This window comes from Gallus gallus, chromosome 1 (assembly GCF_016699485.2).
Source record: "Gallus gallus isolate bGalGal1 chromosome 1, bGalGal1.mat.broiler.GRCg7b, whole genome shotgun sequence".
Classification (NCBI taxonomy): Eukaryota; Metazoa; Chordata; class Aves; order Galliformes; family Phasianidae; genus Gallus; species Gallus gallus.
The window spans coordinates 120,186,890-120,202,507 of NC_052532.1; the positions used below are offsets into that span (position 1 = coordinate 120,186,890).

The 15,618-nt window shown below is 38.4% G+C and overlaps 1 protein-coding gene across 15 annotated transcripts in view; it reads left to right on the plus strand.

The window, feature by feature from the left end:
* Positions 1 to 15,618, plus strand: part of SH3KBP1 (SH3 domain containing kinase binding protein 1) — a 222,895-nt gene that overhangs the window by 123,108 nt on the left and 84,169 nt on the right. For 10 of the 15 annotated variants that reach the window (XM_015302495.3, XM_015302505.4, XM_046940626.1 and 7 more), the window contains 2 exons: positions 3,533 to 3,656; positions 8,949 to 9,023. In XM_015302495.3, coding sequence (XP_015157981.2) covers positions 3,533 to 3,656; positions 8,949 to 9,023 — 199 coding nt within the window. Of the gene's footprint in view, positions 1 to 3,532; positions 3,657 to 4,118; positions 4,237 to 8,948; positions 9,024 to 15,618 lie in introns of those variants that run through there. The other 5 variants (XM_015302501.3, XM_015302527.4, NM_001030805.2 and 2 more) reach the window with 2 other exon arrangements.

Genomic DNA, 15,618 nt, shown 5'->3' on the forward strand with positions numbered 1-15,618 from the left:
GCCAAAGCACTGCAACTCTTTTTGACTGCCCTATCCTGGATGGGTGCCAAGTTCTTGAAAGGAAGAGTGCTTCCAGGCTTGTAAAAACTAAATTCAGAGCACTACAGATCAGGCTTATGCACCCTCTCACATTCCTTTCTTTAAAGAGAGGTGTGTGACGTGATTCTATTGGCCATGAAGAGAAAACCCAAAGAAGTAACATTTCTTGGAAATTTTAATATTAATGCTTATTCTTGGAGTCCTGTTGACTTACTGAAGTGTTTTTGTTTTCTTTGGTTACAGGACACTGAAGAATAAAACTATTCACAGTCTGAAGTAAAACTGTTCAGCCTAAAGGCTTGAACTGCTGTCGTATTATCTACTCTTTTTGTACTTTATATATGGAAATAGGTGGATTTCAAGAAGCTAAATGTTCTAGCATATGTATACCCTCTTGAGTACTTCCTGTTGTGTATCTGAATGTCTCATCCATATAATTCTCTGCGGTATTTTCCTGTCCGTTTCCACAGTATCTATTTTGAGCATTTCATCATCGTTTGTTACTTGTATTAGTCTTATTACTTCAAAGTAAAAGTAACTATAGCAAGCACAATTTGATTAAGCACTCAGTTTCTAATAAAATAAATCAGTAAAATTTGAAAGATTTTCAACTGCATTTTTATTTTATAGCTTCCAAAGAAATGCATTTACGTCAAACATCTACTAAATGAGCAAGTCAATTAAAAGCATGGTACAGGTATATTTCTTTCATTTAAAATTAAAAAAAATAAAATCCAAATGATACTGACAGAAAATCTGTGTTGCATAATTATTATGTGGACTAAATTTCCCTTTCAATCCAAAAGTGAGGCTTCTTAATGGAAAGTGTTTCTTGAGAAGTGATGCACCACTCTCTGTTTATGCTGTAGTTCATGTCTCATTCAATCACATTCAGTCATTGGAATGCGTCTAGCTGTCTGCTACTGGCTCTGTCCCTGCCTCGCATTTGCCATTGACTGTGTTGCAGGGAAGTGTGTGTATTAGCTCCGTAAATACACAACACAGACTAAGGAAGTGTCTTCAGACAGGTTCCCATGTGTTGTTGCTTTTAAAATGCGATGTGACAGCCCTACTGGCAGCCTTGGGGCTTGGCAAGACGAGGACATGCCTTGCCTTCCCAACAGGCAGTGAGCAGCTACAACGCACTGAAAATACATCTTGAAAATATCTCTAGCTGTAGCCACTTACATTGCGCAGGTTGGAAAGATTGGTTTTCTAACTTCGAAACAAAAACTTTGTACTCAGGCTGAGCTTATGTTTGATGTGTATGATATTATGAATTATAAACCTTCTTTTCCAGTTTAGTGACTCTAGTCACTTTAGTACTGAAATCTTCCTGTTTGGTTCAGCACATGAGTGCTGAGCATAAATTAGGACCTAGATGCATAAATCCCGAAAGCACTTTGTTATAATAGTTCAGCAACAAATTTTATTGAGTGCTTGTACCTCCAGATGGATTACCGCCATGAATAATGGATTTTCATTTGTAAGGTTTTATTGGCTAGGAATTATAGTGACATTTCAAACCGTATGGCAATGGATTGCCCCAATTTGGGATGAGTAAATCCTGAGGGTATTCCAGTGGGTTTTTTATTATATGGATTAGTCTCTAGCGGGTGTGTTTTGAGGCTGATAAAAGATTCTATCATGTAGCTATAGCATTTAAAATGCTTACAGCTTTTTATGCTTTTAATGAAAAAATAATAAATCTAATAAATCTTCTGGAGGTGCAGTTTGATCCGGGCCTGGGATATCTTGTTAATGTTTTCATTTGGAAAGGAGCTGGTTCTGGCTTCAGGATTTTTTTGAATTTGTAAAACTATTAAATACAATATGATATTTTCAGATTATTAATTCCTGTATCAATTGGAAAGCTTATCAGCTCCTGTATGCTCTGAGTCTATTTGCATCTAATTTAGATATCTTTAGATTTTTGTGTATGTGTATTTCTATACATGTACATATGACTGCACACATCAATACACTGCGTAAAGAGTGCTAATGTTAATTTACAGGAAAACTGAAGTGATACCCTAGCAGAAGTAAGCAGGAAAACATTACTTGGGGTAAAGATGGAACTGAGTGGTATAGGTCACCTTATGTTAAGTAATCGCAACAGCTTGCAAAGCAGGGGTCTCGGGAGCTGTTTAATTCCACAGTGCTTAATCTTCTGGTCAATCAGCTAATGCAGTTACTGTTTAATGTTTAGTTCAAATCAATGGAGCCATCTGGGAACAGTGCATCAGAAAAAGTTTATAGCTCAAAGAGTCTCTGCCATGTTTATTTTATAAAGATAAATAAATACAATTGATACTTAAAGACATAATTTGTAGAGACCGCCAGGTGTTGTGGATCATACAGTTTCAGTTTTGCTTGTGTTTTTTACTTCGGAGGGGAAAAAAACAAACATTTGCGTTTAGTTTGAGACTATCACATAAAAAAAACCTTAACCCCATTCAAGTCATAGGGTGATTTATACACACTGTACTCTCTGAAGTATCAGCAAGATAATAGCTATTATTCCCAAAGTTGTGCTTGCCTTCACTAATATTACTGATGCATCAGAAATAAAAAGAGAAAATTTGTCATGGGCAGCTAACTGAGATTAAATGAAATAGCTGTGCTAGGCTGAACTGCTTTCAAATTAAAACAAAATAGCAACCCAGAAGGACAAGAAATGTGCTAAAAAAGATGAAGCGGGAGAAAAAACACGGAGCATATTCCTGAAGTAATAACTGTTTCCTTTATAGTAGAATTGTACGTGCAGCCGAGTAGAAAAAAAATGCAACCATTCCTCTGTAGTTTGAGGAAATTTTTACTTGTGTTTCATAATGGCACGTATCATTCATTTTCTAAGAACCTGATATTTTTGCTAATTAGTGATAAGAAACAAAGTTGGTTTTTTTTCAGTATACATAAGCTCCTGTTTAAGACGTGGGGTTGGTTTGTTTTCTGACCGTGTGTGTGAGCACACTCAACTTGAAATGTAACTTTCTATTTTGATAATTCTTCTTTGAAGGGGGACAGGAAAGAGATGGGCCAAACACGGAGCCTGATGTTTCACAGACTGATGCTGTCCTCCCCTGTCATTTTTGTGATGAATGAGCAGCGTCTGACTGATGAAAAATATATATCTGTCAAGGATGCGTTTAGGCTGATTCATCTAATAAGTCATTTCTTGCTGTCCCATTATAACCTACAGGCATCTGATTTCTAAGGGCTGTCATTTCATTACACGACACTGCCACTCTATCCTGTATGGGTTGAGCAGGAAGGAAGGAGTTTGTCAATTTTAAATACTTTCTTCTGGTATTCAACTAGAAAGTATTTCTTCTTTCTGATCATATTATCATTAATTATTTCAGTAGCTCCTTGTAAGTCTTTCTAGAGTCAAATGTGCATTAATGCTGTTTATTCTCTGTAGATTGCTGATATTTATGTATTAATGATGTGGCAACATTCTTAATTTTAAAACATTTTGTTTCTGGTGCAGGTAGAAGAGGGCTGGTGGGAAGGTATCCTTAATGGAAAGACGGGCATGTTTCCTTCCAACTTCATAAAGGAGCTGTCTGATTCTGATGATGCTGGAATAGCACAGGAAGAGCAAGTAAAGCCAAGTAAGAAAAAGAAATAATTATTCACGTTCTGTGTGTACATTTATGTGCTTTCCCAACGCATTGAGAGGGTAGTGCACTCTTATCTCTTTCTTGGAAGTGTTTTTGAATGCTTTATTCTTCATTTATACTGTGAAAGGGTCGAGTGATGATGCTAAGTGAGTACTGGCAATGCTACTTGGTTTGTAATGTTGGTGATGCTACTTGATTTGTGTTGAGACTTGCCCAGCTGCAACAGATCGAGGACGCGGAGGGCAACGATGATTATCAGCTTTGTCTTTCCAAATGAATTAAGATTTTTTTCTTGCCTTTAGACGTGGAAATTGAGCAAAGTAATCAAACATTTTCAAAGTGGCTGTGCTTATTTAAATGAGGGATTAAAGTGCCATTCCTTCTCTAATGACTCCAGTAGACTTAAGGATTCATAATTATTGGTGTGGGACATGCGGCACTTTTTCCCTCCAGGTGCTGAGCATGTTACTATCACCTCCGCCACCCACTGCCCCAGCAGCCAAAGGGAAAAAGGCCAGAACTGGGACATGGACTTTGTTCTCTCACTTACAGTGGGCCAGTACTGCTGCAGGTGAAAAGCATGTTTGGTAATTAAGTTTGCGATAGTATAAGCATGGTAGTGGGTTGTCCTGTTTATAGCTTTCCTTGAAGAATAACCTGAACCAAAAGTATACATTTCTATGAAATGGATATTTGTTGGTCCACGTGTTTTTTTTCTATTTTTCAAACAGACAGTCTGTTACATCCTGATTTAGTGGTTGATTTGGAATCCTAGTGAAAAGAAAAAAAGTCAATTGTATTGATGTATTTCAGGATAATTCCACATCTACCTGCCAAGTTCTTCCTTTGCAGTCAATTACTATTTTCAGCACTGCAGATATTCATTGCTGTGTAGGTATTCTTCTGAGATCTTTGCAACAGACAAAATTGAAAGGGCTCCCAAGATCTCTGAAAGCTTATTTCAGCTCAAGTTTACCAACGTCTCTATAGCTCCCTTTGCCACTGAGAGGCAGAAAGTTATAATGTTTATTTTTTATTACCTTTTTTATTCTTTCATTTTTCCATTTAAGGCAACTTTATCCTCTTTATTCTGTCGCACAAAGATAAGATTCTAAGAAAACCGGTGTATGCAATGATGAAAATATTTCCTAATGTTTTTGTAATAGAGTTCTTATTCACATGTAGTGGCACAGGTGACCTAGTTATGTGGTCAGTCATGCTAATGGTGTTTACAGGTAATGTTTCTTATCCAAATGAAAACACCTGTAAAAAAATTAACAAGTGTAGTATGCTGAAAAAGGAAGATGGGCATGAAGTGAAGCTGCACACTTCAGCAAGATTGCAAGCTGCTGCCTGTAATTTGTATATGCTGTCTTGAATTTGTTTCATTATAAAAACAGCAAGTGTTGGAAGAATTAATTGTATAGATGTAGTGTTAGCTCTGGGTTCTGTACTGCTTGGTAGCTTATAAATGAAAAAGGTAGAGTGATACTGTTAGGGATGGAATGCCTCGATTCCATCCATATAAAGGAATAAATATTTCTTCCCCAGGTAGTTTGGTAGTTGTTTATAATGAGCATCCTAAAAGTGTCTTTTAATAAAAACACACATTGGAGAGCATAACAGCAGACACAAAGCATTAGATTGTTCCATCCACCTCCCTACCAGCATATACTCAGTTCATACTGACAGTTTTGTATGCTAGTGGTGGTGACTGCCACCTATCACTTGTAAGACTTGTACTGAGAAGATGCCAGCAACAAAGATACTGGTTTTGTCTCTTTCACTGTATTGAAGATTTACCTGAGAGATGATTCTTTTCCCAACTCTTTCATGTCTATTTTCTAACGTCAAAAACCAGAAGAATTCCGTAAGCCCTCAAAGAGAGGAAAAGGGATTCAAGGAATGTTGGTGTTCTTGTGGGGGCTTTATTGCTTTTTATTTACACTTATTTTTCTTAAAGTAACACTGCCAATTTAAGAACTGCATTTCCGTAGGAGAAGTAGGAAATTATGCGTCAGCTCAGTACTTTCTGTATGTTTTATGTAATTTTTATAGGTGTTACACTCGTTACACATGGTGCTTCATAAGGCTATATTCAGGTACCCTCTCTGTATTTGAAGATCTCTATAATGAGATTACAAAACTCTGCAAGTTTATGCAAATGACTAGGAGTGATAATCTCATTTCAAGCATCTGCGTTTATCCTTAAAACACAGCAAGATAAAAAGCAACTAAACTCTGGAAGGCTTGGGCAAAAGGCGAACATAATTCTCTGGGTAATATCTTATAAGGATATACATTCATGCCCCTAGACCAACTCCTTCCTCCTAAATTACAAGACGTGACAGCATGTCAGATCTGCAAGAACTCCTTTTTTTTTTTTTTTTTTTTTTTTGCAGGAGACATTGTTTGAATCTGTCTCCATCATCTGTCTCCATCATAGGACTTTATAAGGCAGAAATCTTGAATATGAATTCTAGATTTTTAAGATTTTTTTTTTCTGGATGAACACTTGGACCCAAGAGGCTGTACCTGTGCATTGAAACAGAACCTTGGGTGGTCACTGAGGTCCTACACAGCTCCTAGAGGGTCCTAAAACAGTTTTGAGTACAGCTCTGCTATCTTGAGCAGCAGCCTGGAACTCTTCAGCATAACTAAGAAAATGGACTGCGAGGCTTGGCAGAGTAGCATGGGATTTTTGGAGAAAGGACACTATGCAAACACAATCATATTGCTAACTTGGTAGTTAATGTGCTAGTTAAACTTAATGTTTTAATTTCATTTTACTGATCCTCACTGGAGAGAACCTTTTTGAAAGCACAAACATAATTGTTGATGATCTCAGCAGAAGTAATAGAGTGAAATTGTATAGTTTGACTTTTTAGGAACAAAGATAATAAACATACACATTTTTCTTTCCTTCTAGTATGTCCTACAGAGATCTAATGGGGAAAAAGATGCTGTCTGTTTTTGTGTCCATTTACATTTTACAGCAGATCAAATGCCCAGAATGAATTACCTTGGCTGCTTTCCACTTCTGCCAATAACCTCAGAAGATTCTCCATAACAAAAATCTGTGGTTGTTTGTTTGTTTGTTTTTTAAATGCCTGGACTAGTTTTGGAAGTGCCTAAATATTTCTGAAAACGTATTGTGGATTTTATTAGCCTCTTAACGGAAAGGGCCAGGAACCTGTGCTTTCACATAGATGGTAGGTGCTTAGCAGATCCAAAAGTGAAACTGTTACAAGATCGAAAGATACATACACACATAATTTCAATATTTTCCCAGCTGACTTCCAAATTTTTTGGGTCACTTACAAATTTTTTGTCTTCAAAGACACATTTTAAAATACAAATAGGGCCAGGTTCAAGTACCCTTAAGAGTGAGTGCGTTCCTTGTTCTTTAAGGCATCCTTGGTATTGTTTTTCCCCAGGGACAGATACACAGCGTGACCAGCAAGTAGACATTATCATTTTATTACTACATTAAATGTATGCATTAATTGTAAGATTGATTATTTTTGAGATTTCACAGCTATCTAGTAGTAATTTTAAGAATATTTTGTGTGTTTCTTGTATTTCAACAGGCTCTCTAAAGTTGTCTCAAGAAAGTTGTCATATAATTAAATGAATCACATTTGAGAGTCAGAATTTATTATTGAGATGATATCAAAGGCATTTTAGTATGTTCATGGCAACGTCATGGCAACAATTAGCTGGGGCCTGTTATGTCTCACTGCCTTGCCTCTTCTTCTGTTCAGAAGTTGCCAGGCCATATCAACTCTGTTTAGAACCTTTCAGTGACGGCCACTGAGAAGTCATGATTGCAGGAGATAGAACCAATGACAGCAGCTGATGCTTCAGTCAGGCAACCTACTGTATTTTCAATTAAAATTTTCTGATACCTGTTCCTGTCTGACTCTCTTCACTGTTACAAAGCTTAATATGTCTTTCTCTTAGCATTTTCTTAATTGTAGCATGAATGTTTTTATAGCTTTCTTTTAATGGTATCTTGTGTAAGCAAGGTGAGAAAATTCATTAATTTGTGGCATTTTGGCTTCCTTATTTTGTAAAAATAACACAAGGAAGATATTTTCCCTTTAACTGAACTACAAGTACAAACCAAAGAAACTGCTTTTTACAATATATAAATAAGTGTAGCTTTTGTTTTCTGAAAAGTCCAACAGAATGACATGCAAGAAAAAGGTAACCTACATTTTTTGCTTCCAAAATGGGTAGATGCTATGTTGAGAAAATTCATGTGCACTATTTTGCTATAAAATTCTACTGAAGACATTCATTTTTATGATGGTTCACCTAGACATATTGGCAGCAAGCTGACATTGGTACATGCTTGGACTTGCCTGGATACCTTGGGTTAATGTAATAAGAAACAACAAAAGACCTCATGTGCTCATACCTTCTGCCTTCACTTGAATTTGTGTCGATTGTCAGAGCATGAGTTGTCCTGCTATCAAAGAAAGAAGGAAGAAATTCATGCTTTTGATAGTGAAAACTTTATCTTAAATATCTGAATGTGAGGTGGAATTTGGTTTTGTGGTTTGAAGTTTTTATGTGTATGAACATATCTATTTGTTGAAGTGTGACAAGTCAAAACAGCCGGTTAAGCTGCTGGCTGAAAAACTGCTTTAATCAGGTTTTGGCGTTCTGTTTGGCTGAGCGTTGTTTAAGACAGGCCCCAAGTCAAAAACAATTCTAATAATTCCTCTTGGAAAAATGCAGTATTTCTGGTGCTCACAAGATCCTGGTATATTAAAGAAATTTGAGTGTTTCAGTGCCCTCTTTGGATTTCAGCTGTGCTTGTTCAATGCGTCTGCATCAGGACTGTTGAGCCACTGTGAGTACATCATTGCAGTACTGACTTCTTTCAGGCTTCCCCTGTGCTCCGTGAAGAGGCTGAATAAGGCAAATCATTTCATTTGCAAGTCTTGCAACATGATGGACAGCAGATTAAACCTAAGCAAAGATGCATTCTGTTGGACACTGTAAAGTGTTGTCTCTGTAAAGAACAACTTTAGCAAAATCATGAGATTCTTTATCTGATAGACATGCAGTAAGAATGTTTTAACTTCATGTACAATCAGATACTTGTGTTAATGTTCTCGTTGTTTTGCTATAATGAGGCTTGAAAAATGTTAGAGACTGAAAATACAGATTAAAACCTCTTCCTCTCCCTTCTTTTTACCATCATTCGATCTTTTCACCCCCACCCCACCCCTCCTCTTTTTTTTCCTCTTTCCCTCTCTTGCTTGCTGTCAGGAAAGTCTGCCTTTGAAGGGACAATTCTGTACAGAGTGGCACCGGCAAAGATTGACAGCTACAGACGCTATAACAGTGAGTGTGTTTCAAAATCAACAAGCAATAGCTTTAGCCCTGAGTACTTGTTTGGTTTCCCTACACTGCTACTCACTTATGGCTACTTTACATGTGTATATCTGTCTGTAAGCTAAAGTCAGTTTGCTGCTGATGAGCTGCCTAGCCTTAATGCAATGGGAATGCACTCAGTCCTTCTGTGCATGTGTATGTTACATGTCCATATAATGTACGTGTGTAGCTCACAATAAATTGTGAATTACGTGGGATATTTGGGTTTGCTATGGATTGAAATAAAGACTATTTAGTCTTGCCATTTTTGCCACCTGAAACATGAAAACTATTGGTAATAATCACAGGTCTTTGAATTAAAACTCCATCTGCTCTACAAATGAAGTTCTCATTATGATTGCTAAGTTCATTAAATATGCTGTGCTTTTTTAAAGAACAGCGTGGTTTTTGTTTTGTTTTAATTTACTGCATGCTCCTCTCCTGGCATTCTGTCTTTGACAGCTATTACTCACAGCATTTTGGTTGATAGATTTTTTCTGCCAAGGAAGTAGGTAGAAGATGCAAAGATACTTTCATCTCGTGTTCAGGTTTTTGCCTTCTGCATTTTGGAAGCATGAAACATATGCTGCTTTTCATATGCTTTTACTACTCTGTTAATACAGAAGAAGAGAGGATGGTGATAATCAGATGCAAGAATGAGGAAGTGAGGAAGATGGAAATCTGTCCTTCCACCTGCTTCCTCTTCCAGAAATCTAGCAGAAGGAGATCCTACTGAGTCACATTCAGTGTGACTGAGTACAAAGCATTCAGTCCTGCCCTCTGGTGAACAGGATATTGTGCTAACTTTGGCTTCTGATTTCATCACAGACAGTTTTCTGTTCAGATTATCCAAGCTGTACTGCTCTTCCTCTTTTTTCTTTGAGTGGGAGCATTTGCTCTCCTGTCTCTGTGGAATTCTGTTTTATGCATATTCACAGCAAAGGGTAAAACAGTTGAAGTGGTAGTCTTCTATGCTGATAAGTTTCACTGTTATGTTGTTGTTTGAAGAAAAACAGGAGTTCCATATTCTCTCTATCTACCAGAACTCCTCTATTTTCTGCAACCCTTCTCAACCTTCAAACCAAGCTCTTCCTCTGGTGGAGCAGACTCTGGCTGGTGGGCCTCACTTTTTTTTTGCTGCATCTCATCTTACAGTCTTCTTAACTGCCTCATCAATGTGTGTGCTTCTTGCAGAGTTTTAGACCAGCACATCCTCAAATTCCCTCTGTTTTTGAGAAGATATCTACCTACCTGGTAGAGATAAGAAGGAACTACAGAGTGAATCTCCAGTGTGTTTGACTTCTGATTTCAAAATCTAGCTTCAGATCAGATGCTAGCTCTGACTTTGGAGCCCTGATTGCACAACATTAATCCTTCCGAACAGTGTTGCTCTAGCACTGCTTTCCAGAGTTTTCCAGAAACATACTCCCTGTGCCCTAGCCTTCTGCATTTGCAGTCCAATGGCCTTTCCTCTTTTCTCCAGTTATGTAAGGTTAGCCTAAACAAAATCAGGAAGAATTCAGTCACCTTTCCTGTTGTGCTAGAGCACTGCATTTCATTCTTGATAACAATACTGCCCATGATCTATGCCATGTTGCACAAAATAAATTTTATCAAACATTTTGAAGCATGCATGGCTGGATAGGAATCTACAGGTATTCTTGTTAGCTAGCTGAAAGACAGCTTAACCCACAGTAGGTAGCCTCACGTTGCCCTGGACAAACACCTATATGAACTTCGTTTTCCAAGCTGACCAAACATGTCTTGTTTAATACTGCTTCCCTTGGCACTTGATTGCAAGTTTTTTTCACGCTACTGAGATATCTTGCTTTCTCAGTAAAACTGCATCTTAGAAAAGCAGATGTCCAGCTCCATTTGTGCTCCATTTGTTGCTTTCTGGGTTAGAACTGGGACTGAAATGGGTAGTAAGCAAAATCAGATCATCTGGGACAGTTTTAAACAAAGCAAGTGTTGGCATCTCTACTTACAGAGATTTTATCTCCTAAACTAACATGCAGAAAGGATATTTCATTATTCTTCCTGTTGCATCTGTTGGCAGCTCTCTTCCTGCATATTCATTATCTGCTGAAGGAGCAGCCAGCTATTTCTGTTTTATATCTTAATCTATGGACCTTATTTTTAGGCAAATGCCCACATACTTATTTTGTCTCCAGTGAAAATCATTTGGAGACATCTCACGGGGTTGTTTTTACTTCGGAATGTCATTTTAAAACAACCCACAGGTTTCCGATTGCTCCGTAAGTTAAGCTGAACTTAGTACGTAGCTTTGGGTGACTTCTGCCCACAGGGTGCTTTGATTCGCTGTACTGCATTGCATGAAGCATTGCTCAACTTCTGAAGCAAGCTTAGAGCTTTCACTTTACACACACATGCCTAGTGCTAAAATAATTTTATTTTGAAAGCAATTTTGCAAGAAATTTTCCTTACTTAACCAAGGCCTGGAATAGCTAAATGCTGTTGAATTAGTTTGTAGCTGCTTCTAGAGATATTTTCCCTGAAATATGCAAGAATGTCTCCTGCATAAGCAGCTGGCGTTGCCTTCATAAGCTGACATGGCTTTTTTCATCATTAGGATGCCAAGCCCCACTCAGCAGTAGCTCTAACTCCTTTGGCATTCTGCTCATTAACCCGCTGTCAGAAATTTTTTGCTGCTGCTTACACTGGATGAACACACAACAGTGAATTACTTGTAGTTTTATGGATCACGGCCCCTCTTCTCTCATCCAACAGCTTTCTGCTGCTCCACAAAAGAAAAAAAAAAGCTTCTTAGATTTCTAAGGGATTTTATTTTTACTGGTTTAATTTTTCTTTCTTCCTTCACTTTCTTTTCCTTTGAAAATGCGACAGCTGAGGAACGAGGCAGATTCAATGCCTGGTTTGACAAATATTTGCCTCTCTTTCCATACACATGGACCCACAATGCTGTCAGTAATAGATATTAGATATAACGGAAGAAGATGAGACAGGATCGTTGAAACAGAAGTATTCGTGAGTAAATCTTAATTGTGTTTTCTATTGCTTGACTACTTTTGTTTTTTTCCTAATTCTTGAGGAACGGTGGCTAGCCAGAGTTCAGAGAAATCAATATGGTTGATGTACTTATAACATTATTAACTCTATTTAAAAGTGGCTGATTGTGAGCAGTGTTAAACAAGGAACCAGAATGTGGATTTTAAGAGCTTTGACGAGAATACAGTTAACATTTTCAATTTGACTTCTAACTTGATGACAAAAAAAGAACATGTCTTAAATACACAGCTGCTACAATGAAAAATAACATCTGGGAAAGTACAATACTAAAAAATTGGTGAGGGAAAGACTTTTGATTAAGAAAGTTCTTCCTGTTTTTTTGGAGAAAGATGTATGGATTCCAATGGACTGGGGTTGGTGGGTAGAACAATTATGTTGACTGGGGTGGAACACGGTAAATCATTCTAAAGATTCAGACTCCCATCAGCAAGTGATTTTCCATAAGTCTCACAAAAGACCACTTTTTGGTGAGTGTCAGGCAAAGAATTCTTTTGGCTGTGTTTGCTTATCTGCTCTTTTACGTGCAATAACTTGTTTCTATACTTGGTGAGACCGAGTGCGATGGAAAAAATTGTTCCAAAATGAAGAATGCGATAGTACAGCTGTAAAACTTCTGAATGAGTGATTGTTTCTGTTTGCTCTTATGGTACTTGGGGAAATGGCTGGGGATGAGGTGAAGCCACCAATTTCTGTATTGATGGCTTGTGTTTGTGCTGCAGAAGATGCTTGCACTGCATTGCCCATAATGCATGCTGCTACGTGGTGCAGGACACTGCTCCCCTTGTCCCTGCATGATTAATTGTGAAAGTGTAAAAAATGTGGGGCTGTTTGTTACGTGGCAAGATCTGTTGTGCTAAGGAAAATGAATGTGCTGAAAGGAAATGACAGAATGTTTGGGTTACTAGGTTACATTTCTTCAAAGAGTGTAACTGAGAAGAACAAATAATTACTAATATTGAGATAGTCTGTACCAGCCATTTGTACATGTACAAGGGCTGTTCTGAAGGTAATGCCTTCTATTTTATGATGTTGGCTCATGATGACAGAGTGGATGGTGGTGGTATGGCAATAGAGGTTGAATCTTCCCACCAATATCCCATTACGTTTTATAGAATCATAGAATCATGGAATCCTTAGAGTTGGAAAGGACCTTTAAAGGCCATCTAGTCCAACTCTCCTGCAATGAACAGGGACATGCACAGCTAGATCAGGTTGCCCAGGGCCTGATCCAGCCTGGCCTTGAAAGCCTCCAGGAACGGGGCATCGACCACCTCTCTGGGCAGCCTTTTCCAGTGCCTCACCACCCTCACTGTAAAAGACTTCTTCCCTATATCTAACCTAAATCTACCCTCTTTAACCTTGAAACCATTTCCCCTTGTTCAGTTGCCAATGATCCTGCTAAAGAGTCTGTCCCATCCTTTCCTGTAGTTCCTCTTTGGATACTGAAAGGCCGCTATTGGGTGACCTGTGAGCTTTCTCTTCTCCAGGCTGAACAGCCCCAGCTCTCTCAGCCTGTGCTCATAGGAGAGGGTTCCATCCCTTGGATCATTTTTGTGGCCCTCCCCAGGATGCGATCCAGCAGGTCTATGTCTATGTTTTGTTGCTTTGTGGCAGTAGAGGGGTACTCTGACACAATGGTGTCTGACATGGAAATGTGGATGAAGCAAAAGGGTAGAATTCAGTTCCTCCATGCAGAAAAAAATGCACCCACTGACATTCATCAATGCATGCTGAACATTTATGGAGACTCACAGTGGATGTGAACACAAGGAGGGGTGGGTCGTACATTTCATCAATGGTGACAGCAACAGTAAGTCACCTTTGCTGGTGCAGATTGTTATGAGCACAGCATGCAGGCTCTTGTTCATTGCTGATGAAAATACATGGCTAACAGTGATGATTGTGTTGCAAAGTTGTGTTTTGGAGCTGAGAACTTGCTCTATCAGATATTGTTATTGTGCTGTTTGTTGTTGTTTCCATGGAAATAAATAGGAGGCATTACTTTTGGTGTAACCTATGTTAAAATCATACTTGGTTAAGAAGCAAAAATTTTTATTTAGCAACATTGAATTTATTAGCCTGTAATTATGGAGGAGCATCACAGTTTTGTTCTATGGTCATTTTTAAAATCACATTCCCTTTTCTGTTTTTACTTTTCTTAACTGACACTGCATAATGTTGTTAGAGACGGTTTCAACAAAATACAGGACTTTTATAGACAGCAAGCTGAAGAGAAACGCCTGATAGGCTGTATTTGTGTGATCTGCCTTTGCTTCTGTGTGGAGAAAGGGAAGAAAGACGCTTCCTGTCTCATTTGCTGTGGTTACCATGTATAGCTTCATCTTCTTTATCATTCAGATCGGTCACTCGGTAGCTCCACACCACCATTCTCTAAATAGAAGGAAAGAACACGTTTCCCCTTGCCTTCCTTCCCTTCCATAAAAGGCAGAAAACCCAGTGAGTTTCATTTACACGCTTCTTTACTGTATTAAACACAGTTGACAGTGTTTCTCTCTGGCTGCCAGGCCAAATCAGGAGATTCTTTGCGTTGTCTCAGGTGTGTGTCTGCGGACAGCTGACCTTTATGCAGCTTAACAGAGCTGGTCTAAGAAGAGCTCAGAGAGCTAAAGCATCATTGGCTCACACTCGGCACAGTCATCTTTTCCCCAGTGCCATAAAATGTCTTTAGACAGAACAGTCCAGAAAACAGAAAAAAAATTAAATTCGTAAATTGTACCTTAAAATAGAAAGCTTTGTAAAACACAAACACAATGTATTGCATTTTTTTTCTGCCTTTTTAAGTCATTTAGAAACAATCCTTTTCCTGCTATGAATGGAGTTAATTTTATCACAACTGTTTGTTTTTGTTTTAACAGCTTTGGTTTACACAGCCCTTTATCATCCCCAAATCTCTTTCTGGTTTAGAATCTTGGTTTGATGCCAGCGCAGCTCTGCGGACGTTGGTGAATTAAGCCTGATGTTATGGTCGCTTTTTAATCCCTGTTTGAGCTACTCTGTTTTGGTACATTTCAGAATGTTGCTCTCAAAAGGCCTGTAACTGGCATGGCAGCAGTGTGGTATGTTTGAAGTGTCTTGAGAAAGCTAATATCTCTTATATTCCCGTAGAGGAAAAATGTGTGTGAAGTGCGAAATTCTTTCAGACAGTGTTGTGAGAATTTAATCTTCATGAATACTAAATTATCTCACATTTGTGAGGAGCACAAAGCAACAGAGAATCTCAGAGCTCCGGATGTTTTTAAATAGCTTTATGCCAGGAGACCCTTGTCTAGTTCCAGCCAAGAGTTGAGAGCAGCTGACTCCTGGGAATTTTAACTTGGTGATGTGACCCTTGTTCAGGTTTTGGGGAGCTCGCTGAGATGTGAGTTCTGCCTTGCGGTGCTACGTTGTTTAAGCAACGATAAATCGGAGCATATTTGTTTATAGAGACAGAAATTGGAAGTGACACCCAAAAAAGACTTATCTGCCTCCTGAGAAACTGTGAAGATCTGGAAAA